Genomic DNA, 22,345 nt, shown 5'->3' with positions numbered 1-22,345 from the left:
TCTCAGGATCCCGCCCACTCACCCACCCACCCGTGTAGTAGCCCTGACTTTCTTGGATGGAGCGTGGGCCTGTGGTCAGAGCTCAGCTCTGGCTGTCCCGTGGGTAGGGAAAGCAGCCTTGGCTATTATTCTACAGCCCACCTGCTATTTGTGTCTGGGGATGGAAGTGTCCCACATTCTGGTCAGGACTTCGAGGCTTCGGGATCTTGGACGATTCAGAGCACTTTCCAAGAGCAGTCAGACAATAGCCTCAATACCCAGCACAGGGCCTTTAGCTGTGACCGCAGCTTCCTGGGAAAGCGGTGAGTCTGAAGCCCAGCTGTCCCTTCCCCAGGGCTTTTCACGTCTCACATATGCCTGCAGTGCACACTCATGGTGTCTGTGAAGACATGTTCACACCCATGTTTATGCTCAAGCTCATGATGTCCACAAGTGTGTGGGCACACACGGGGCTTTTGTAACCTGTGTACCCTCCATGGGCCTGCAAGATGGAGCCAGCGCCTCTCCTAGCTGAGGTCCAAGTTACCCTGGTGTCTTCTACAGCCTCCCTCCTGTTTCTGTTCCTTCTTCCCTGAGCAGGAGCCTTTCCCAGGCCAGTAGTCTGACTTCTGGACAGACAGCAGGGGGCACCACTGGCTTGATCAACCAGCTCAAGCTGGAAGCAGGGAAGGAGGCTTAGCTACTGTGCCTGTCACCCAGCCAGTCTCTGCTCCTGAGGCTGTTCTCTCTACTCACACATTGGTAGCCCCCCCAGTAGACATACCCATTACACCCCAATAAATCCACCCTGTCCCTACATCTGCTATACACAACACACCCATCATACCACATGCCTTTTGAAACGAGCTTCCCTGGCTCATGGGCCCTTCATAGCCCACCAACCACGTACTCCTACCCATCACATGCATCATACGGCCCCCGAACACCTCCATATACCATACCGTGTATACTCCACTTACCACACAGCACATCACGTCCTGTACATACGCGCACACTCCCACCCCAAACATCCTACCTGTCACTCCTCTACTCCATGCCCTACCCCCTTACTATGTGCACTGTGCTTTCTACTGTACGCTATACTTCATACGTCTGTCACCTGCACTACACGCCTAGCCATATGTCCACTATGTCTGGTATGTACCACATCCTTGCTACTCACAACCTTACCCACTACACACACCACACATCACAGGTCTTTCCATCTTCCCACGCCTCAACACACACTCAATGTATAGCACACACTCCTACCCCCACATTACATGCTGCAGATTCACATAACCTGCTCCTCACATCTTATATTCCCATCCACAGACCTGCACATCACACACAACAGTGTGCACACACCGCACACCCTTCTGAAAGCCTTCTCCCTCATCCCAAAGCTCTAAGACCAGAGGTGCTCAGCAGAGTGCTTGCTCGGCGCCTGTGCTGCCTGGTCAGAGAGGAGCATCCGTTCTCAAATGAAGACATCGCTGGTGTGAAGGGGTGCAGGGCAGTTGGAAGGCACAGTGTGCTCTTCATGCGTGGCAGAAGTTGTGTGTCTGTCTGTCCTCTGGGCAATCTTGTCCCCAGCCATGCTTCCTTGGATTATGACCAGGGCAGAGTGTCACTGTCCTGCTCTTCTCCCGTCCTCTGTAATGTGTCCATACCAAGGTCCCCAAGGCGCCATAACCAGTGCCCCATGACATGGTCCCTCCCACTAACTCTCTAGCTGGTCCTCAGCTTCCACCTGTCTTCACTTAGCACCTATGTGGGGATCCCGCCCTTCTGCCCTCCTTCCAAATGATGCCCAGACAGCAGCAGACCCTTCCTCCTCAGAGAGCTGCCTGCAGGTGAGGGATTGGGGCCCTCTGGAGCCCTGAGGCAGCTTCTGGGACTGGAGGCGATGCGGGTGCAGGTGACCTGGTTGACCAAGTGGTTCAGCTACTTTAGTTCCTTGGCTGACAAGGTGAAGGAGGCCTCATTCCTGTCCTCAAAGTGGTAGCTTTTCTACTCTGTCTGATCAAGCCAAGGTCCTGGCTGGCGGGGTAGAGGGGAGAGATGCAGAGGGTCTTGCCTGATGGGCCACCCAGCCTTGAACCCTGATGGCTAGTTCGGGGTACAGAAGGAACTGGCAGGGCTTGGTGGGCTGTGGAAGGGGTAGGCAGGAGGAGGGAGTCCAGAGGTGACCATGCAGGCACTGTCACCCGTGTGATGTGATCTGTGGGTGAATGTTTTGGCTTCAGTTTGGGTGCTGCCAGAAGGCAGGCTTTGTCACACAAGGTCTGAGAGGCTCCTGGGTGCTCAGACCCTGTGTATATGTGTGTGTGTGAGAGAGAGAGAGACACTGAGACAGAGAAAGACAGACAGAGAGAGACAGAGAGACAGAAAGACAGAGAGAGACAGAGACAGAGATTTAAACCTTGGTGTGGGTTGAGAGCTCTGAGCCTGATTACCACAGCTGCCCTTACGTAGCAGGGCAGGGTGGTTAAACTTCACTTAGGGCTGTGCAAGGGCTAAGGCCCAGGGAGGCTGACAGCCTTGTCCAAGGTCACACACTGCAATTGAACAGGCAGGGAGCTCTGTCCCAGCCTTCTGGTTCTGAGCCTCAGCCTGCAGCCTTGGCTTCCAGCCATCTCTCCGGTGGCCTAGGATTTACTGATCTCAGCCTAGATGTAAAAGAAGGAAACCACCGTTGCTGCAGCAGGAGAGACTGAAGTCAACTCTGGGTTCCCCTGCCACATTCTTAGGACCCTGGGGCAGGCAGCTTCCCCAAGAACAGACCCTGTTTCTGCGGGTGAGGTGTGGCAAACCCTGCACTAAGGCAGAAGTACCTGTGAACCAGGAAGGTGTCCAGGCAGCTGCGCACGAGCAACTCAAAAGAAATGGGCGATTTATTTTCGGTGTGTGCTAGAAAATTAACTCATTAAAACTTTATTCTCTGCCTCCTGGCATCCATTGTAGGAATGGGCGCTTTGGTGCAAACATAAAGTTGTGGATTTATCCTTGACTATCGATTGCTTCAGCCCGGTGTCAGGGACAGTCATCCTTCTGGCTCGCCCATTTCCACCTCATTGCTTTGGCTTCTACAAACACAGTGCTGGAATAGATTAAACAGGCTGAATCTAGTCGCTCTCCCTTATCTTTTTAAATCGAGGCTAGGGCTGAGTGGATAATCAGCAGAAGTCCACAGTCCCCAAATCGTATTTAACTGTAGAGGGGGCAGTTGTGGGCGTGTGTGTACACACTGGTGCTTTCAACTAGGGTGGGGCGTCAGACCCGCCTGCCATTTTGGAGGCAGGTGGAAGGAGGGTTCTGTGAGCCCCCATGCTGGAGGGCAGGGAGGGACTCTAGGGCATAAACCTATTGGCCTTGGCTTACAGAGAAACTCAATGTCCAAATGTAATCCCCTAGCCCCCTGGGACAGAGGACATTGGGGTAAAGTTGCAATGCAAGTTGCTAGGCAGTGGTGCAGCCTGCTGGTCAGGCCCTGGGATACCAAAGGCCGTGTGCATGCCAGCCAGTCTCCAGGGCCACAATGGGGACCATGCCTAGAGGACCCAGCCCCAACCTGTTTACTTAGACGTCTGCTTCCTTGGTCTTCCCTCTACAGGCCCTGACTCTAGGCCCCGTTGGCAGGGCACCTCAGCTGGGTTCCTTGGGAGCAGCCTTGGACTCCTCTGCCTAATGGCACCATTTCATGCTTCCCTAGTCCTGTGATGCCAGCCAGGCAGGAGCTCCTCTGGTCTGGGAGCACCTGGAGCGTGGTTCATTTATCATCTTCGAGCCTTCAGCTGGCGCCTTCTGATCATTGCAGGGCACAGCAGCCCTGCGACCCAGAGTGTGCCCAAGCGGGAGGATGCAGTTTGTGAGGCAGGGTGGAGGTAGCAGTTAGGATTGAGCTGAGGGTCCAGAGACAGACTCTGCTGTCAATCACCCATGGGATCTTGACCCAGGCACTTCCCTATTCGGACCTCCTTTTCCTGTGGACGCCTTGAGACTGCAGGCAGGATCTGTAGATCTGTGGGAGTGGAGGACACCCACCTTGTCCCTTATCTAACGGCAGGGGACAGTAGCTATCTGAAGTGCTGTAGGACTGGTTGGTGAGCCGCTCACACTGAGATATTAGAAGACAGCAAATGTGGGCCTCGTGGGTGGAAAAGCCACCACCCAGTCCTTGTCACTTACTTAGTGAGCACCTACAAACTCCTTGCACTTGTGAAAGTGTCACTGGGGAGCAGGTGGTGGAAACAAAGTCTGGGAAGAGGAGCCTGAGGTGTCATGGTTGGGCAGAGGTGTTCTTTAAATGTAGTCGTCTGTGCTGACCTTCGCTTCTGAGGATGGGAGCTGTGTGGACATTGGCAGGAGAGGGTGTTTGGAACGGCAGCTGTAAGGCCCGAGGTGGTATCAGCGTGTTTGGGATATGCAGGGAATCTGGTGTGACTGGAAGGAGAGCTGGGAGACCTCCAGGAGTTGTTGTTTGCTTTTTTACTCTTTGACTCTTTTTGGGGCCCACCACTCAGCTCCCAAATAAATACACACAGAGATTTATTATTACTTATAAATGCCAGGCCTTAACTTGGCTTATTTCTAGCCAATTAAAAAAAAATTATCTCAACTACTTTTTGCTTCTGGTCTTTTTCCTTTCCTTACTTCTGTAACCTTACTTCCACTCTTACTCCATGGCTGGCTGGGTGACTGCATGGCCCCTAGCATCCTCCTCTCCTCGTTCTCTCTTTCCTTGATCTCTCTTTCCAGATTTTTCCTCCTCTCTATTCTCTCTGCCTTGCCTGTTCTTTCTCCTGCCTAGCTATTGGCCAGTCAGCTCCTTATTAGACAATCAGGTGTTTTAGGCAGGCACAGTAACACAGCTCCACAGAGTTAAACAAATGCAGCATAAAGGAATGCAACACATCTTTGCATCATTACACAAATGTTCCACAGCATAAATGCAAGTGTAACACATCTCAAAATAATATTCTACGGCACAGGAGAGAGAGGGGTGAGGGCCGGTCCTGGCACATGGCCCCAAAGGCTATCATGAGGCTATGTATAATCGTAATACAAACAAAAAGCTAGCTGGGCATTAGCGATGCTTGCTTGGAATCTCAGCCCTTGAGAGACTGAGGCAAGAGGATTGCCAGTTGGCTTCCGACCTGGGACTATTGTGAGAGCTGAGACCCTGCCTCAAAACAACAGCAAAATGGCACTGTGGGGTTTTATGTTTTCATCACAGAACTGTTCTGCTTGCTGGGTAGAAAACAGACCAGGAGACTGACTGTTCTTCCAGAGGACCCAGGTTCAATTCCCAACACCCACATGGCAGCTCACACCTGTCTGTAACTTCAGTTCTATGGGACCCAACACCCTCACACAGACATACATGCAGGCAAAACACCAATGCACATAAAATAAAATTTTGTCAGGTGGTGGTGGCGGTACATGCCTTTAATCCTAGCACTCGGGAGGCAGAGGCAGGTAGATCTCAGTGAGTTCAAGGCCAGCCTGGTCTACAACGCGAATTCCAGGACAGCCAGAACTCTTTGGTGACTCTAGTGCCAGCATCTGTGCTGATCTGAGCTCCTCCTGGCTCCTGCCAGCCTCCAGGTGGCCATGGTTTTCTGCTCTTGCATTTCTTTGGGGTGAGTCTTCCCTGTCAGTTTCCCCATCTCTCATCATCTATCTGTCATCCCCTTTATCTGAGGAACCCTGTCTCAGAAAACATAACAGACAGACAGATTGGTGGCAGGGGGAGGGGGGTACAAGGGACAGGATTGCCTCCAGGTCAGAGGGGCAGAGTGGGGAGGGAGTAAAGACTCCTGCCTCCCTACTCTCCACTGTGAAAGTGATGAAGGGGGTGACATCTAGGAGACAGGGGTAATTGGTCACTTTAGGGTGGGGCTGCTGAAGCCATACAAGTCTCTGCTGTAGCATGTGGGAATGTAGAGCCACGGGCAGGTGGACTCACATAGATGAGCAGGAGGCTCTGTTCTGGACCATTGGGCTGGGTGTGTGGTGTCCTCAGCATCAACCCCACACTGAGTGTCATGGCTGCTTCCTGTGTTCAGACTGGTACCTGGGAAAGAACTCCCCAGGTCACATGCCCGAGGGTACAGGTCTGACTCCAGAGCCTGGCCCTGAGGCAGGAGAGGGAGGGAGGGAGAGTGGGTGGATCTCATAACCACCAGGCCTCAGTGTCCTCTAATCTGTCACTGGGTAGTGTCCCTGGATTTGGCTGATGTCTTCTGGAATAGTCAGAAATATTTCCATAGCTGTGGATTCTGCCTCTCAGTGCTCTGGTGACGTGGGAAGGCCGCTGCCACGGGCTTCAGGGTTGCCCACGAATGACATGACCCAGTGACCTAAAAGCCTTGCTCAGTCATGCAGTCACGTATTCATTGGCGGCATCTTTTTCAGTTTCCCTCTGTGGCAGGACCCAGTTCTCCCCCCCCACCTCGGGAACTGCAGAGTGGGTGGTTTCCCTCCTGTGGCCTGGGCATCTTCTGCTGTCTTCAGCTCTTCTAGTCTCCTTTCTGTTGCTGTGGGAAGACACGCTGACCAAAAGTGGGGAAGAAAAGGGTTATTTCTTTCCTTCCTGGTCATCGTCTGTCACTGAGAGACATCACAGTGGGGACGCAAGCAGAAAACCTGGAGGACAACTCAGTCCCTCACGGGCTCAGACTTAGCGTTCTATACAGCCCAGGATCACCTGCTTAGAGATGGTGTCACCCACAGAGGGACGGACAACTCTCCCCCCCCCCAATATCAATCAATAATCAAGACAATCCCCCACAGACACACCCACAGGCCAATCCGCTCTAAACAATCCCTCAGTCAAAGCTCTGCTCCAAGATGACTCTAGATTGTGTCAAGTTGACAAAGGTTACTAGGACACCAACTCTATTGTTTGGGTAAAATCAGCAATAACGAGACTGTAAATAAGCAAGCATTTTTTTTCTGGCATATTTTGATTTACAGACATTGGATGGGGGCTAGATTTGATGCATGGCTTTGATTTCCCAACCCCTGCCTTACCCACAATAAAGCAGAGGGGATAAAGTCTCTGCGGAAGGTCTGTCCTCTGAGGATTAGGGTAGGACCAGGAAAGCAGGAAGTGGGGCCTTGACCTGGAGACAGAGGGGTCAAGGTTGGAGTCAGGCAGCTGGCAGGTTTCCAGGAGGAAGTGCTGTTTGAGCTGGGGAGGGAGGAACCACTGTATGAACATGAACTCAATGGACGGAAGTGGGTAACATGCCACATTGAGGCTGGCTGCTATTGTAAGGGACAGGGCCAGAAAGAGTTGATGCTGGCTGCAGAACAGGGCTGCTCCTGTCTCTGGAATGGCTTTAGCAGTAGTGACATGCTTGGCATTGCACTTTATGTAAGGTACATTGGTCACAAGTGTGGAGGTGACCCGAGTGAACAAGGGCAGCTATCACTGGCCAGTGGCTCTGTCAGGGACAGGTGGGCCTTGGGGCTTGGAGCCTGAATAACACAGGCTCTGACCATGAAGAGAAAGGGCAGTCCTGAGGACAGGGAAGACCCTGGGAGAGACCCAGAGTGACTGAGGTGCAGGGTGAAATGGCCCCAGGGAAACAGTCAGGGGGTGGCTAATCTGTGAGGTCAAGTTTAAGAAAATGGAAATGTCCTTCCTGCCCCTTTACCTGCCCTCTTCCTGCTCTTCCGTTAGGCCTTGGCTTGACCCTCAGTGCCTCAGCTTCAGTGTGTACATCCTGTGTCTGCCCTGGTGCATTCCTTTACTGTTTTACTTTCAATATGTTCAAATCCTTAATCACATCTGCTTTATGGTCAGATCCACAAAGATGGCTTGGTTTGAGCTCAGTCCGTAGTGGAATGGATGAATGAACACATTCTCTCTCACGTTTGCTTCTGCATGAGAGCCCAGGGTCTCCCACACTGGGAGGCTGCACCTGGCCTTCCATGGTCTACATTCTTCCTGGTCAGGGCCCATATCACTCTTGTTCTGTTGAGCCAGATTTGGTGGGCCTGGCTTGCCAGCTTTTCCCTGCTCTCCCTAAGAAGTCGACTTCCCAAGGCCCTAGTAAGCAGCCATGATGCCTGCGCAGCTCCTGCTGGGAGCAGAGGTCCAGTCCCTCTCTCAGGACCTGCAGTTTCATCCGCTTCATGCCTCTTCTAAGACGAGATGCTCCCTGAGCCTGGGGTTGGGGGTGGTGGTGTTTGATATAGATGCCCCACAGAGCTCAGCACTCAGTAGTCACCTTGTTTACCTTGTTACCAGGTGTGAGTCTCTGCATTACTGCTGGCTGCTGCAGCGTCTCTGGCCAGGGTTGAGGGCAGCACTCATCTTCGAGTGAGTTGAAATATTTAGAATCCGGTCTTGCAATATGTCCATGCAGCAAGATAATAGCAGTAGGTTCCCTTCTAAGGCCCATGCCTTCCCTTCCTCTGGGCTTTTGATTGGTTTCATAGAACCAGGCATGCATTCCCTCCAGTGGAGTAGACCCCAAATCCTTTCTGACCAACAATACGTATGGAGAGAACCCATACTTGGCACCAAGATTTTCACCAAATAACCATGTCTTTTGCAGGGAGCATTGTCCGTCTGTATAGGGTACCTATGTCCAAACTTCTTTTTAAAATATTATTTTTTTAAATAAGCTTACCAGTTAGTGGATTTCCAAAGGGTTTGTCATGTGTCCTTGGTTTTAGGTGACCCCACTCCCCTGTCTCTCCCCCTCCCATATATCTCCTTTTTACCTATTTTTTTTTTGTTTAATTTTTCTTTACAAAATTTAGAAAACACTTTTTTGTTTGTTTTTGTTTTTTTGAGACAAGGGTTTTTCTGTGTAGTGTTGGGCTGTCCTGCAACTCCCTCTGTAGACTAGGCTGGCCTCGAACTCAGAGATCTGCCTACTGCTGCCTCTGCTTCCTGAATGCTGGGATTAAAGACGTACACCACCACCGCCTGGCCTAGAAAATATTTTTAATAAAACTACTTTGTATTTTAATGAAACACAGAAAGCTATATTTGAAACAGAGGCAAAACATTTGTAGCAGTCATGGAGATAGTATTTATTTTAACCAACACACTTAAATGAACCAATTTATCTAGGTATTTAGAAACTGCATTTGTTTAAAATACATTCCTTTCTTATTTGGACTTATGAGCTCTAAATCAGGATAAAATTCTGATTTTTTGCTTTCATTTAGAATCTCCTCCTTTCCTGCGGGCTACCTGGGAACTTCTGCAGGTAAACATATCCATTACTTAGGGAAAGCTGAAAGCACAGACATAATTCAATTGTTCTAATTTTGGACTTGTAGGAGCAGCAGAACCTAGAGGAGCCTCTGAGCGAGCCGTGCCTTGGAGCAGGAGGCCCCTATTCTGAAAGCCGGCTTATTCACCCAAACACTAGAGACTTCAGCAAGGAGACAAGGGGCAACTAAATCCCATCTTGATTCAGACCGTTTAGTTACAAACCCCCTTTGCTCTTTGTTTTATCATTTTAGTTACACTACAGGCTAAAAGGGATTTCGGGCCAATAACACTTTTTAATTTACGGACCCCATGAACAATATAAAACACCAGCACATGTAGACAACATACACACACATAGTTGTGTATAAAGACGACTTTAAAGATGCCAAAGACACCAGGCCGTGGTGGCGCACGCCTTTAATTCCAGCCCTTAGGAGGCAGCGGCAGGCCTGTTCCACAGGCAGAGCTGTTACAGAGAGAAACTGTGTCTTGAACACCCCTCATCCTCGCTCCGCAACAACAGCCAAAGGCTCTGTAACTTTTGTCAGCTTTAAGTTTGTTAACCAGGTCCTTTTGTTCACAACACGCACAATCAACCCCAAATCTAGATCTTTAAAGAAATGACTTTCAGTATAAACGAAATAGAAGGATTTTGGTTTTAAAGACACAGGGCCTAATCTGATCAGTCCTGGGCTTTAAGCAGGAGAAGCAGGGACCAATGCTTGGTTCTTGTTATTATTGGCTTTTAATTGAACAGGGCAAGAACCTTGAAAAGCCTGTTTTCTGAAGGAGGAGAGAACAGGTGAAGGGCAGTATCTTTTATATTTTAATGTCATAAAATGTAAGTTAAAATGAATCTTAAATTGTAAGTATTAATATTATTTTACGATTTAATAACAGCTATTTTTGTTACATTTGGAGTGAGTGTACCTAGGTTTTGTTCACTGTTGGCGTGGGCTGCACTGCCTGTAATTCTCACTGTGAAAAGGGTGACTTGACATACAGATCTTTGATAAACATTTTGCGTATGTCATAGCCGGAGTGGAAACCTTACACCTCTCACTTGTATAATAGTAACATTCCTGAAAATGGAAAGTGTGGAGGCACACACCACCTTTAATCCCAGCACGAGGAGACAGAGGCAGGAGGATCTCTCTGAGTTCAAGGCCAGCTGGTCAGTTTAGTGAGTTCTAGGCCAGCTAAGGCTATATAATAAGCTGCTGTCTGGAAAAAAAAAAGGGTATTCTTGATAAATAAATCCATAACAATTAATCTAATGAAATAATTTTAAATTTAAATAATTTTAAATTTTATTTAGATGTATTTTGATTAACACAAAACATTTTTATTGTCTATTATGTTTTGTTATTCGTGGCTTTTTTTTTAATTCCAGAGAAGTTTTTATTTGGGCCTTAAGCTTTTGAAAATAAAGTTTAGAGACATAGCATATGAATACCACTGTAATACACAAGTTTAGAGATATAACATAGGAATACCACTGTAATACACATGAATATTCTATCAGACCCTAAAAAATTAACATCAACTTAAACTTTCTTATATTCAACAAAATAATGGCTGGTTGCCAATTTTTATTAGATAAGTTGGTTATAGCATTTTTATTTATGTCTATCTAGGTGTAGTTGAAATTCAAAATGCACATCAAAGGAAAACTATATCACAACTCAAGCCACACTAAATATATACTTGGCCTCTGAAGTAAATTCTATTTGGACTTCCATTCACTCCCTTCTTCTGATCCATGGGAATGCAGGACTTAGTGCGGATCATGACACAACAGATCGCTTTCTTTTCGTAACCTCTACAAAAATTGAAGTGGGGGTGGTGGTGGCATTAGCCCTGTGCAACAGATCTTGCTTCGTTACCTTAATAACACTGGCCCAGTATCTGTCCAGCAGAACCCATTGTGAAATAGTACAAGTTACGTCATAGTACAAAATACAGTATAAAAGCATTATTTAACATTCCACACCGAATATTACTGATGCCTTCAAACAGTTGTTTTGATGCTAGCCACTTAAACAAACACATCACTAAGGTAAACAATATAAACAAACCAAAACCCTGTATGGTTAAATACAATTTCCATGGTACAAAAACCAAAGCCTGGAGATGTTTGTATAGACTGCTTTTGACACAATGTCTTAAATTGTGAAATATTTACAATGTTAAGGAGGAAATACATTGTGATGCAGAGTAGAATTATCTGAAATGATTAATATAAAACCTCAGTCTGTCTATGTGAGGCACTCCTGAAGCAAGTGGCATTAGCCGTGTGGTCCTTTGGTACAAGGCCCATTGCTTGAAGAACCACAGTAGCTGCTGTGGCTTTAGCATACTTCTTATTAGGGCTGGCAAAGCTGGGCTGGTACGTGCTTCCATTAATCAATACCTATGCAAGAGAAACATACAATTGGGCTGGTAAGGGCTTCCACTTCTCAATACCCTAAAGAGAAAATGCTTGCGATGATCTGGGCCACTATCATGGACCAAGAGAAATTCAGGTGGTGGCCACCTTCTCTTATTACAGATTCCATCAAGGCAGACACAGGGAGTTTGCCTGATAAGCCTTTATTGCAGCAGAGGAGTTCCCACACCTCTTCTGTGCTCTCTCTCCTACTGAAACGAGACCTTTCGGGTCTGTCTTAAAATAGATGAGGATGGGTTCCTTATTTCCTTCTCTGTTCTTTCCTAACCCTTCTCCTTCTCTCCAGCCCATTTTTCTCATCAAGACAGCACCCATTCCTCCAGTTACTGGGGCTGCTCTTAAGAATATTCATGGCTATTTTAAAAGGCGAAATAGAACTAGTTTCTTTCAGAAACTTTGTTGAAGGAAAGCTATCAAACTCTGTGTCTCTAAAGTGAAATTTCATGAAACTCTTATGACATTAATGAATATTATTTTATATTAGAAAGTAGCGTTTTAAAGTCTTCTGGGGGACTGGCTAATATCAGGGGATAGAGGACTTGCTGCCAAGCCTGAGTTATGCCTGGAGCACACATGGTGGAAGGAGAGAACTGACTGTTGCAAGTTCTCCTCTGACCTCCACATGTGCGCTGTGACACATGAGCACACACACAAGCACATACACACACACACCATAAATAAATAAATGCTATATTTAAAAAAGTTTTATGAAGCATTCAATAGTCCCAAAGACACCATGTTAGTATGTTCTAAGAAATAATGGTGGCTAAGCTTCTAAGTCAGGGTGCATCAGGTTCTTCATGCCATCCACAAACACTCATATTCATACATGGACACACACGCAGGTGTAAAATAGGCATGCCAAAAGAGAAAATAAAAAGCAAATTTACTGCACACTTCAGAGAATGAGTGGCCCCAGGTTTTGCTCCCCAGTTAAGTTGGGGGTTCTGAGACAGTGCCATATGGACAGTCACGTGGAACACACACATGAACACGTATGACACAGATGTGTTAGTGAAGTAAGGCTTTTCCCTCTGTCTTTGGTGGGGAAGAAGCTAACTCTTGGGGCGTCAGTAATTCTGCCTTTTGTTTTCTGTCCTTGTGTTCCATCTGGCACCTTCAGTCCTGCCCACGTGGTCGTCCCATCAGGGTCCCTTCCTTTAGGCCCCAGTGTGAACAGCAAGAAGGAAGCATCTAAAAGCTGAATTTGTGGGTCTGAAGGTAAAGTTCTTGGGTTAAAATATTCATTTGGGTTGGTGAGGTCTAGGAATAGTCTTTGGGAGAGAGAGACAGAGAGAGAGAGAGAGAGACAGAGAGACGGAGAGACGGAGAGACAGAGAGTGCAAGCGCGCAATAGGCCTGGTGTAGGGAAAGCTGTGGAAGGCAGCTTGCTGTGACATGGAGACAGAAAATCTGGGTCTTTGGAAGTCCCCACGAGGCCAGAGCTACAATACAGACTTAGGCGTGGCAATTAGTATGTACTGGTTCTCAGTCGTGCTCTGGGGAGTCGTTAGAGAGGCACCCCAACTTTTCTTGTATTGCTGAAGGCCCGTGACTGAAAAGGGAACACGTGCTCTAACTGTACACAGTGTCAGGAACCCCCCTACGGGGACTGTGTAGTGAAGAGATGGTGTCCACAGTGTCCAGACACTTCCTACGGGAGTGTTGTAGAGAAGAGATGGGCGACAGTGCCACCCCTGTGTGTCCCTCAGACGTCCTCCCTCCTTTCAGGTACGACAGAGTGAGCACGGTTATGGAGGTGGCCTGGGCTCCTCAGAGTGGGAGAAGACAGCACCTGAGTCCTGTTGCCCACTGCTTCTGTTTGAAAAGTGGGGTTTGGAGACTAATGGGACACGTGTAGGCTACCAGAGATTACCCTTTTCTTTGCATCGCCCCCTACGCTGGTAGAGAGCTGTGGGAAGCACATCCTATTGTTCCCGTTTGTTCTTACCCAATTGGTCCTGCTGCAGGATGATGCTATAGTTTAATTCCCTGTCTTTATCTGAATTTCCCTATCACCCGGCTTGTGCTGAAGCCAGAGAGGATTCCAGTAAAATCCCAGCCTCTTTTCCTTCAGGACAAACCGTGTTCTGTGTTGAACAGTCACACAGAGCCCAAGGGACAGACTGACCTGAAGAGCCAAGTGTCAGGGCCTCTGGAGAGAAGCCTTCCTCTTGTCCTCCAAGTCCCCAAGGCATATGATGGCTTAGAACTCTCTTTCAGGCACCCCGAGGCAGGTCTGGGAGGAGCCACAGAAGGATCAGAAATCCTGGTTTAGGGATGCTGGGGAGATGGCTCATGAGATTAAGAGCACTGGATGTTTTTCCAAGGGACCTAGGTTCAATTCCCAGCACCTACATTGCAGTTCACAGCTGTCTGTAACTCCAGTTCCAGGGGATCTGACACCCCCAAAGACATACATGTAGACAAAACCCAGTTATGTATATTAAATAAATTAATTAAAAAATAAATAAATTTTGGTTGGGTCTGAGCTCTTCCCCTGCAGGGTCTGAACCCATTGCTCACATTGTCTCTCAGAACTGAGTCCTGTGGTCCCCTGCTGTGCTGTCCTTCACATGATTTCTTTTATCTTGATGAATTAAGAAAGTCTCAAAAAAAAAAAAAAAAAGCTGGCTGGTGGCGCACACCTTTAATCCCAGCACTCAAGAGGCAGAGGCAGGCGGATCTCTCTGAGTCTGAGGCCAGCTTGGTCTACAGAGCAAGTTCCAGGAATGGCTCCGTAGCTACAGAGAAACCCTGTCTTGAAAAAACAATTAATTAATTAATTAATTAATTCTCTGAAGAAGTGAGGTAGCAACCAGTAAGATTCACCTACTGGACCGCCATATCAGAGAAGAGACGGAGTTATATGAACGGCATTGGCCGTTTTATTTGGTTTTAAATTGTCATTAAAGTTAAAACTGCAGATGGGTGGTTTCCCCACCTCCTTTGGACCTCATGTCTTGTCACCGGGAACATTATCTCCATATTCTTGGGGAAGAACTATCTGTAGTAAGGGGACACAGAGAAACTGGGAGTCACTAGGGGATAATGAAGCAGTAACAAGTCTCCTGGGGGGCAGCATGGGAAGCCAGCTAGCTTTAGGACCCTGAGGAGACAGAGTCAGTGCCCGGCTCTGGGGAATTAGCTCTGCCAGCTAGCTTTAGGACCCTGAGGAGACAGAGTCAGTGCCCGGCTCTGGGGAATTAGCTCTGTGGGATAAGGGTTTGGCCAGAGCCACTGCAGTGTCTGTCTGTCCGTCTGTCAGGTCTGCCCGGTCTGTCCGTCCGTCCGTAGCCCTGCCTGCCAGTCCTATCATCTTGGTGGGTGCTGGGGAAGGTCGGAGGAAGGAAGACTAGAAGGGTCCGAATGGCTACCAACACAGGAGACCACGAGTGTGTCACGGTCTTTATTATTGCCAGCATGGCTGCCCGTATCTGGCCATCTATTGGTCAGCTCCATGAATTTCCCAGATCCAGCCAAACTCCTCTAGGTAGTCAGCGGCCAGTGTGTGTGTCGCTGCCTTGACTTACATCCCAAGGAGGTGGAAGAGGAAGACCAAGCACATCATTGGCCCTTGGTGGCCATATGGGCTGTGGAAAAAAGACAGCGAGGGAGGGGCGCCCCATGCTACCCTCTGTGGGAGCTTGTCTGCTTTTAAGTAGTCTGGGATGAAAGGGGGGAGCAAAGAAGGAAGGCCGAAATAAGAAATCGCACAGATCTTACCTCCTGGCCGGTTTGCCAGGAGTTTCAGGAGCAGCTCTGAGTTCAGGGTGTACCTGCTGAGATTTCCAGACTCTTGCCTCCAGAAGAATAAATTGGACCAGGGATACATAGTAATAGAAATAGAGCTGGTTTATCAAACGAGGAAAAAGGCCCTCCTGAGGGTGGGAATTCCTGCTCAGAAGTCCAGCACCATGGAGTTCTGATCCTTTTAGGGTGTTTACATGGCACCTGTCTTTCCTGTATTTGTATATCGTGGGCATTTTTCAACATGCTATGTTTGTTACATGCGGCCACATGGTGCTTCTTGCTGTGTCAAATGGACACCTACATGATCCTCATGAGTTTGGACCCCTTCCTTCTACCCCCACCCTGTCTGTCTGTCTGTCTGTCTGTCTGTCTGTCTGTCTCTGTCTCTCTCCCTCTCTGTGTGTGTCTCTGTCTGTCTGTCTGTCTGTCTGTCTGTCTGCTTCTCTCTCTCTCTCTCTGTCTCTCTCTCTCTGTCTCTCTCTCTCTGTCTCTCTCTCTCTCTCTCTCTCTCTCTCTCTCTCTCTCTCTCTCACACACACACACACACACCACACCACCACCACTCGAAACAGGTGTAGACCTTAATACAAGAACCACATTTACATTTGAAAATCTTAGATAAGTCTAATCTTGGTGACATGGCTGTGTGACTGATTCTTAGACACACAATAGAAAATATAAGGAATCAAAGAAATAGACTTCATCAGAATTAGAAACCTTTATGTTTTAAAGGACATCACCCCAAAGTAGAAAGACAGCCCTAAGGTTAAAGAATTGTTTTATAAATGATGTGTTAGACACTCCCCTGTCCTCACTGAAGTGGGGACACCGCCTCCGGTTTTTGCAGCAGCCTGGGCAGGAAATGCAACCTGACAGACTCGCTTCCTATCTGAGGAGAAGCTGCAATCCAGAATATGTAAATTACATAATTCAATAATAAAAAGACAAGAAAAATTCAATTTAAAAGTGGCAAAGGGGCTGGCAAGATGGCTTGATAGGTAGAGGTGCTTGCTGCCAAGTCTGACAGCCCCAGTTCCCATACGGGGACTCCAGGACCCATATGGTGAAAGGAGAATAGATTCCTCAAGTCGTCCGCTGATCTCCAAACTTACAGTGTGACACACATGCACCCCCCAAATAAAAACTTATTAGTTTTTTAGTTGGTAAAGGAGTTGAATATATTCCTAAGGAAAATAATCAAATGGCTGATGAGTGCTGAGCAGCTGCCCAGTCCATCAGAACGACAGTGAGCCACCACCTCCACCCTCATAGACACTGTAACCAGGGAAAGCTTGTGGCCTACGGACATTGTGGATGGGAAGACACACTCATGCCATCACCCTGGAAGAGAGTTTGGTGACCCCTTAAAATACCAAACATAGTTCCTACACCACCTGGTAATTTCTATCCTAACTGTAGCCGAGATAAGTGAAAATATATGTGGATATTCATAATAAAACCCCAAAGCAAATTTATTCATAAATTGATGAATAGATAAATAAAAATGTGTTGTTTATATAGTAGAATATCATTTAGCAGTAAGAAGCAATAGAGAACTGATACATGCCGGGCGGTGGTGGTGTACACTTTATAATCCCAGCACTCAGGAGGCAGAGGCAGGCGGACCTCTGTGATTCTGAGGCCAGCCTGGTCTACAGAGTTAGTTCCAGGACAGCCAAGGCTGTTACACAAAGAAAAACCCTGTCTTGAAAAACCAGAACAAACGAACAAACAGCACAATGATACAGGCTACAGTCGGGACAAAATTTACCGCACTAAAGGAAAGAAGCCAGTTACGTGCACATGCCAGTGCACCCCTATACCAGCACGTGGGAGACCGAGGCGGTAGGATTGTGAGTTCAAGACCAGCCTAGGCTGTGTAGTGAGACTGTCTCAAAAGCAAACACCAGATGTCAGCAATGTGCATTTTAGTGATGTGCATGTGACACAGGAGAGCTAACGTCAGCAGAGCACAGCACAGGCCCGGTCCTGTCGGGACACAAGCTGAAGAGACATCCACCCTTCAGAGAAGAACAGTGTGAGAGAGGCCAGGGTAGAGTCTGGAAGCTTGTGAGAGCATAGCTTTAAATGAAGACCAGAGTTTATGCTCATCTTGTTATAGGAATCTCTGTATATGTATGTATGTGCTTATAGTTATACATATACACACAGTATATATAGCACACATATATGCATGTGTGGTTATATAATATGTATATTATATAATATGTGTATATACTATATATACATGTGTGTGTGTGTTTGTGTGTCTGTATGTAGTGGTGCTAAGGACAGAACCTATGCCAGCACATGCTAAGTAGGAACTACCATTTAATTATACCCCAGCCATGTAGCAGTGGAAACTATCAGTTCTGGAATGAAAACATCACAGTACTATTATGTGCAGTAGGATACTATTTAGCCACTTAGCAATGAAGACAAAATGTCAAGAAAAAGATAAGTAAAGCAGAGTGTCAACTTACATATGGTATGGTCTAGATACAAGACAGGATGTGTATTGGCCTCAAGTGTGCCGAGTGCCTTAGCTCTCTGGTTGGTGGATCATGGGGTTGTTGTTCCCCTCATGTCTCTGCCTCTGTCTTTGTTCCCCATATCCTTAGGTTTTCCTATATCCAGTGGGTGTCACCTCTTTGCTCTAGGGCTGCTGGGAGGAGCAGGACTAAAGATGTAGATCTGAAAGGGTGGGAAAGACCCTGAGCAAGTGCTGGAGGCCAGTACAGATGGAGGCCAGTAGAGATGCTGGGGGCCAGAACAGATGATGGAGGCCAGTACAAATGCTGGAGGCCAGAACAGATGATGGGGGCCAGTACAGAAGATGATGGAGGCCAGTATATATGAGGGAGGCCAGTAGAGATGATGGAAGCCGGTACAGATGAGGGAGGCCAGTACAGATGATGGAGGCCAGTAGAGATGGAGGCCAGTATAGAACGTGAAGAGGCTGGGGGTGTCCCTGTGTCATGGAGACAGGCAGAGTGCAGGCTGAGCCATTCTGTGGAAGTCGGGGAGCACAGAGGCTGAAGCTTACCCCACTAAGAGCCTTACTCCTTCCTGGAACTATGGGAGGTTAGATGCAGATTCCTGCATTCCTTGATGCAAATGACACAGGAAAGCAGGCTATAGGCTTGGGAGCCAGGCAGATTCTGTCAGGCTGGAAGTGGCCTCAGGATGGTTTAATTCTTAAGCCTGTTTCCCCAACTGTTAAAGAAGAAGAATGTAAGAAACAAAACAAAACAAAAACAAAAAAGCCACCTTATATTGTTGTTTGTATTTGGTGGCTCGCATGTAGCAGGTACCCCTCACAGCCCCAGGCATGCCTGCACTACCTTACTGAGGGCCATTGTTTCTGTACCCTTGTGCTGCAGAGGCAGAAACATCCAGAGTCTTTAGTGGGGGATTGTCTCCTGGTCCCTGGGCAGAGCTTCTGGGATGTTTATCCCGCTCTCTTCCTCTCTCCCCCAGCTGCCCCCTTTGCCACCATGAGGAACATCTTCAAGAGGAACCAGGAGCCCATTGTGGCTCCTGCCACCACCACTGCCACGATGCCTGTCAGGCCGGCCGACAACTCCACGGAGAGCACGGGCACTGGGGAGAGCCAAGAAGACATGTTCGCCAAGCTGAAGGACAAATTCTTCAACGAGATCAACAAGATCCCCTGTGAGTGGCCCTGCAGGGCTGGTACCGGGCTGGGCCTGAGGAGGTGGGGGGCCAGAGGGAAGGGCTGGGCTGGGCTCTTTGGATTTTTCAGCGAACCCTATAAGGCTGAGAGTATGATCCAAAATGAATGAGGTCAGCAAAGGAACTTATTGTTACATGGTCCAGGCCTCACGGGGGTTCAACTCCAAGTACCACTTTAAAATTCCACCAAAGAATGAAAATAAAAGGTGAAAAAAATGAGCTAGGAATCATTATTCAGGTTTTCAGCAGATTTAGCAACTGCTTTATTTTGGAGTGCAGAAAATGAGGCTTCCTGAACTCCTGGCAAAGGCTCTCTGTGTGGAACCAGGTCGCCTTGGCAGGATCAGCCACACTGGTGGGAGAATATCGTGGTGGTGGTGGTGGTGGTGGTGGTGGTGGTGGTGGTAAGGGCTCTCCAGCCCCTCTGAATAAGCAAGGCCAGTCTTCTAGGGGAAGTAGAGCTCAGTAAACTTTGCTGCCTCTGGGTCAAACCTCCAAGGACTGTCTCAGGGCCAGGCTCCACAAGTCTCTTTCTTCCCTTGGCTGTGATGAGGTTAACCAGTTGTGCAAAGATCAAGTAACTGAAGAACCCTGGAAATAGCCCAAACGGCTCTTCTTCCCCATGTACTCAGGCTGCTAATCCAGCAGGCTGGGTCCACAAGGGGGCAGCTGAGAGCGAAGTACTCATACCTCTTGAATATGGATAAAAATGTGGGGCTGGCTAGGACCTCAAGAACTATATTGAATAGATATGGAGAGAGTGGACAACCTTGACTTGTTCCTGATTTCAGTGGGATTGCTGGGAGTTTCTCTCCATTTAGTTTGATGTTGGCATTGGCTTGTTGTATATAGTTCTTGAGGTCCTAGCTAGAGCAATAAGACACCAAAGGAGATCAAGGGGATACAAATTGGAAAAGAAGAAGTCAAACTCTCATTGTTTTCTGATGATCTGATAGGTTACATAAGAGATCCCAAAAATTCTACCAAAGAATTTCTACAACTCATAAATACCTTCAGCAATGTAAGCAGGATACAAGATTAACTAAAAAAAAAAAAAATCAGTAGTCCTCCTGTACACAGATGATAAAAGGGCTGGGAAAGAAATCAGAGAAACAACACCCTTCACAATAGCCACAAATAGCATAAAATATCTCGGAGTAACTCTGATCAAACAAATGGAAGACCTGTATGACAAGAATTTTAAATCTTTGAAGAAAGAAATTGAAGAAGACACCAGAAAGTGGAAAGATCTCCCATGCTCTTGGGTAGGTAGAATTAACATAGTAAAAATGGCAATCTTACCAAAAGCAATCTGCAGATTCAATGCAATGCCCATCAAAATCCTAACAAAATTCTTCACAGATCTCGAAAGAATGGTACTCAACTTCATATGAAAAAGCAAAAAACCCAGGATAACCACAACAATCCTGTACAATAAAAGAACTTCTGGAGGCATCACAATCCATGACTTCAAACTCTACTACAGAGCTACAGTACTGAAAACAGCCTGGTAATGGCATAAAAACAGACAGGAGGACCAATGGAATTGAATCAAAGACCCGAATGTTAATCCATACACCTTCGAACACCTGATTTTTGACAAAGAAGCAAAAAATATAAAATGGAAAAAAGAAAGCATATTTAACAAGTGGTGCTGGCATAACTGGATATCAACATGTAGAAGAATGAAAATAAACCCATATCTATCACCATGTACAAAACTCAAGTCCAAATGGATGAAAGACCTCAACATAAAGCCAGCCACACTGAACCTTATAGAAGAGAAAGTAGAAAATACACTGAACACATTGGCACAGGAGACCACTTCCTAAATATAACCCCAGTAACACAGACACTGAGAGAAACAATAAATGGGACCTCCTGAAACTGAGAATCTTCTGTAAAGCAAAGGACACGGTCAACAAGACAAAACAACAGCCTACAGAATGGGAAAAGATCTTCACTAACCCCACATCAGACAGAGGTCTGATCTCCAAAATATACAAAGAACTCAAGAAATTTGTCATCAAAAGAACAAATAATCCCCCCCCCCAATGGGGTACAGACCTACACAGAGAATCCTCAACAGAGGAATCTAAAATGGCTGAAAGACACTTAAGGAAATGCTCAACATCCTTAGTCATCAGAGAAATGCAAATCAAAACAACTCTGAGATTCCACCTTGTAAGAATGGCCCAAGATCAAAAACACTGATGACAACTTATGCTGGAGAGGTTGTGGGGAAAAGGGAACACTTCTGCACTGCTGGTGGGAATGCAAGCTGGTACAACCCCTTTGGATGTCAGTGTGGCGATTAGGAAACAACCTTCCTCAAGACCCAGCAATACCACTTTTGGGTATATATCCAAAGGATGCTTAATTGTGCCATAAGGACATGTTCTCAACTATGTTCATAGCAGCATTGCTTGTCATAGCCAGAATCTGGAAACAAACTAAATGCCCCTCAACTGAAGAATGGATAAGGAAAATGTGGTACATTTACACAATGGAGTACTACACAGTAGAAAGAAAAACGACATCTTGAATTTTGCAGGCAAATGAATGGAGCTAGAAAACATATTGAGTGAGGTAACCCAGACACAGAAAGACAGTTATCACATATATTCACTCATAGGTGGTTTTTAAACATAAAGCAAAGAAAACCAGGCCACAATTCACAATCCTAGAGAAACTAGACAACAATGAGGACTCTAAGAGAGACTTTTGTAGATCTAATCTACATGGGTAGTAAAAAAAGACAAGATCTCCTAAGTAAATTGGGAGCATGGGGACCTTGGGAGAGGGTTGAAGTGGAGAGGGGAGTCAGGGAGGGGAGCGGAGAAAAATGTAGAGCTCAATAAAAATCAATAAAAAATGTGGGGCTGGAGAATGGGGGAGTCACAGTCCCAACCCACTGCTTGGGATGAGGGCGCTTGCGAAGCGCAGTGTGTTGATGCTGGGGCTCTCTGTGTGGGCAGTGCCACCCTGGGCTCTGATCGCCATGGCTGTGGTTGCTGGTCTCCTGCTGCTCACCTGCTGCTTCTGCATCTGCAAGAAATGCTGCTGCAAGAAGAAGAAGAACAAGAAGGAGAAGGGCAAGGGCATGAAGAACGCCATGAACATGAAGGACATGAAAGGGGGCCAGGTAGGGTGCTGGGGGAGGAGCAAGGAGGGGCCCTGTCCGGCTTTCCTGGTTCTGAAAGGTGAGGCGTGGCTGCCACTGC

General features: G+C 47.3%; 1 protein-coding gene across 2 annotated transcripts in view; it reads left to right on the top strand.

Annotated features, from left to right (window-relative positions):
- The window catches only part of Syt2 (synaptotagmin 2), a 110,502-nt gene that overhangs the window by 77,384 nt on the left and 10,773 nt on the right, over positions 1-22,345 (top strand). For both annotated transcript variants that reach the window (XM_050147581.1, XM_050147583.1), the window contains 2 exons: positions 18,906-19,100; positions 22,100-22,266. In XM_050147581.1, coding sequence (XP_050003538.1) covers positions 18,923-19,100; positions 22,100-22,266 — 345 coding nt within the window. In that variant the 5' untranslated portion in view covers positions 18,906-18,922. The remainder of the gene's footprint in view (positions 1-18,905; positions 19,101-22,099; positions 22,267-22,345) is intronic.

The sequence above is a fragment of the Alexandromys fortis genome, unplaced genomic scaffold, assembly GCF_014885135.2.
Source record: "Alexandromys fortis isolate MF-2015 unplaced genomic scaffold, M_Fortis_MF-2015_v1.1 scaffold_58, whole genome shotgun sequence".
In the NCBI taxonomy this organism is placed as follows: domain Eukaryota; kingdom Metazoa; phylum Chordata; class Mammalia; order Rodentia; family Cricetidae; genus Alexandromys; species Alexandromys fortis.
Note: the sequence above shows the minus strand (reverse complement) of the source record. Positions and strands in the feature narration are given on the sequence as shown.